The 2,500-nt window shown below is 36.4% G+C and overlaps 1 protein-coding gene across 2 annotated transcripts in view; it reads right to left on the bottom strand.

Annotated features, from left to right (window-relative positions):
• Positions 1-2,500, bottom strand: part of LOC137997960 (uncharacterized) — a 48,253-nt gene that overhangs the window by 37,356 nt on the left and 8,397 nt on the right. For both annotated transcript variants that reach the window (XM_068844304.1, XM_068844303.1), the window contains exons 8-9: positions 1,678-1,897; positions 1,063-1,148 (exon numbers count right to left, since the gene is read on the bottom strand). In XM_068844304.1, the coding sequence (XP_068700405.1) occupies positions 1,063-1,148; positions 1,678-1,897 (306 nt within the window). The remainder of the gene's footprint in view (positions 1-1,062; positions 1,149-1,677; positions 1,898-2,500) is intronic.

A 2,500-nucleotide genomic window follows, 5' to 3' on the forward strand; every position in this document is an offset into this window, starting at 1 on the left:
GTTACCTTGGTGTATTTAACTTGATTTATGTTGACTTTGATCTCAACACTTAATTTAATACTCTCTTTTCTTCATCTCGTTACAAGCTAAAATTGTAATCTATATTTATTAGCTAATATTCCTTCTACAGTATGTCCTTTGCTTTTATATTGTACATGTACATGTATTTTCAATGTGTAATACAACTGTACACTGTTTGTCTGTTACCAGTACATATATATTTATTTTCTTCCTTTTCACACATTGTATAATGTAGTTAAAATAATACACTTTAACCTACAGTAGTTAACAATGAGGAGCAAGTTAAGCAGCTCCCATTTCAGGGTATAAAATTTGGTAAACATTTTTAGTTAGAATAAATTGTGGCTCTGTACATATTATTGTCCTGTCTTTCCTCTTGCACTTCTTTATTCTACAATTACTTCTGAGGAAGAATAAACTTTGTACATCAAGTCCAGACTTCCTAAATTGTCACCAATATTTATTCAAATAATAATTTGCAAAGTTGTGTTATTCATGTTAAGGTACAAAAAAATGAAAAAAGAAAAAAATTTAATGAATAACTTTCAACTCTGTAATGGCCATTATAGCTTCCTTTACACACTAGTTAAAAGATTCCAACACCCGTGGCACTACCTAGATACAGCTAAATAAGAGCTTAACCATTTGACGCCTAAACTGGCCAGACTTAGCATTTTATTGTCTAACGCAAGACGATTTTACTTGTCAATGGGGAACCCATGTCCCTTTAAAGGGTAGAATTTTGCACACAGTAATTGTAGAGGATCCGGATGTTGAGGATGGTGATGATGATGGGGGTTTCATTGAGCCGGTGACTGGCCGTATACTGCCGTCTGTTTGTCAAAAAGTTGCCTCTCACCGCCGGCTACTGCTGCCTTGATTTTCACTCAAACCCTTGTAAAAGACAAGAGTGGCCGCCGCTTACATTGAATAGCCGACGCATCTACAGTACTTCAAAAGTTATGATGATGACGATGATGATGATGAGATGTGAATGTAGATATAAGAAAAACAAAGGTTCTATAATTATAACATTCAGACCTGTCCTGATCCACTTTGAAAGTGTGCCACTTGTTAAATGCATCTCTTAACCTTGCTGTGGCCTTCATATGTAAACATCTTTGCCACTAAATAGGTCAGAAAAATCCAAATTTAAACATTTGGAAAAAAAAATCTTTCATAAATAAATCCAAAGTCATTTAAACAATTAATCCTTGCTTTCCAAACTTGTATCTCTTATCATCATATTTTAAGTCCTTGGTGTAGATCACTGTAAAATTAATTATGTAAGCTAAAGCACCAAAGGGAAGGTACATGTAAACTTTGAACAGTTCGATATCGTTCTATTAGTGCACAATGCAACATGATGTAGCTTTTTGCTGCTAATTGAGGTCTTCATAGACCAGATGAATTGTGCCTGAAACTGTCACTTGCAATATTATTTGTTGTTCCTTTGATGTACATGTACTCCATGGAGAGAATTTTATGATCCCTTCAGATGACTGGTTACATTGAATGTTAGGAGTTGTCACCAGATCAGTCAAGATATATGTATGAATCATTATTAACTTTTAATGTACATAATTTAGTAGTTTAATACAATTTACATGTATGTATCATTACATGTAGTTTTGTAAGAATACAAGTTCACTGTACTTTGAGCCAATATTTTGCCATGACCCTTGCAGCAGCCCTGGTTTCCAGTTCAGAAATAGTCTGTCTGTGTTGATTGACAGCAAACTTCAGTGCATTTAATCCTTTCTGCAGCAGCTGTTTTCTGTGCAATTGATCAGCCCTTTCTTGCTGGGTGCTTCTTGCATTTTTCCAAGCTAAAAAGCATTTCTGCTGCACCTCAGCTTGCCAGAAACTCACAGCACTTCAAGAGTCGAAAAGAGAAGAAAAATGATGAGTGAATTCTTTTTGTTCATCCCTAATTAACTTACACGTACAGAAGCAGCTCTAGGGAGAATTCCCCCACCCCCACCCCCCCCCCCCCCCAATACCCCCTACAGCTTAAAAAACTAACATACACCTGTCAAAAAAATTGTAAGAGACAAAGCACTTCTACAAATATACTTAAAGTTTGAAAGTCAAAGAGTGTCCCTCTATCTTGCACAATGTACAATACATGTAACTGCACAGGTGTAAGCAAATCTCAGTTGGCGCATCGCTTTTGGAGCTACAGCCTTGGACAGTGAAAACTCTTGGGGAAAATTCCAGCTTAAACATCATCTGACCTGCACTCACAAAATATATTGCTCCCTCCTCCCCCTCCCCTCCTTACTCTCATGCACTTAATCTCAATGTTGAAAAGTTGCAAGCCCTTGACCATTTCTTTACCTAAATTGGAATAGGGTGCTGCAGGGGAAAAGTAGGAAGAATTTGATCTTTTATCACACAGACAAAATTAATTCGGGAATGATCATAATTAATATTTTCCCCGACCACTCACTCTCTCATATCACTTCCAATGCAGTCA

Source organism: Montipora foliosa, chromosome 3 (genome assembly GCF_036669935.1).
Source record: "Montipora foliosa isolate CH-2021 chromosome 3, ASM3666993v2, whole genome shotgun sequence".
Lineage (NCBI taxonomy): Eukaryota > Metazoa > Cnidaria > Anthozoa > Scleractinia > Acroporidae > Montipora > Montipora foliosa.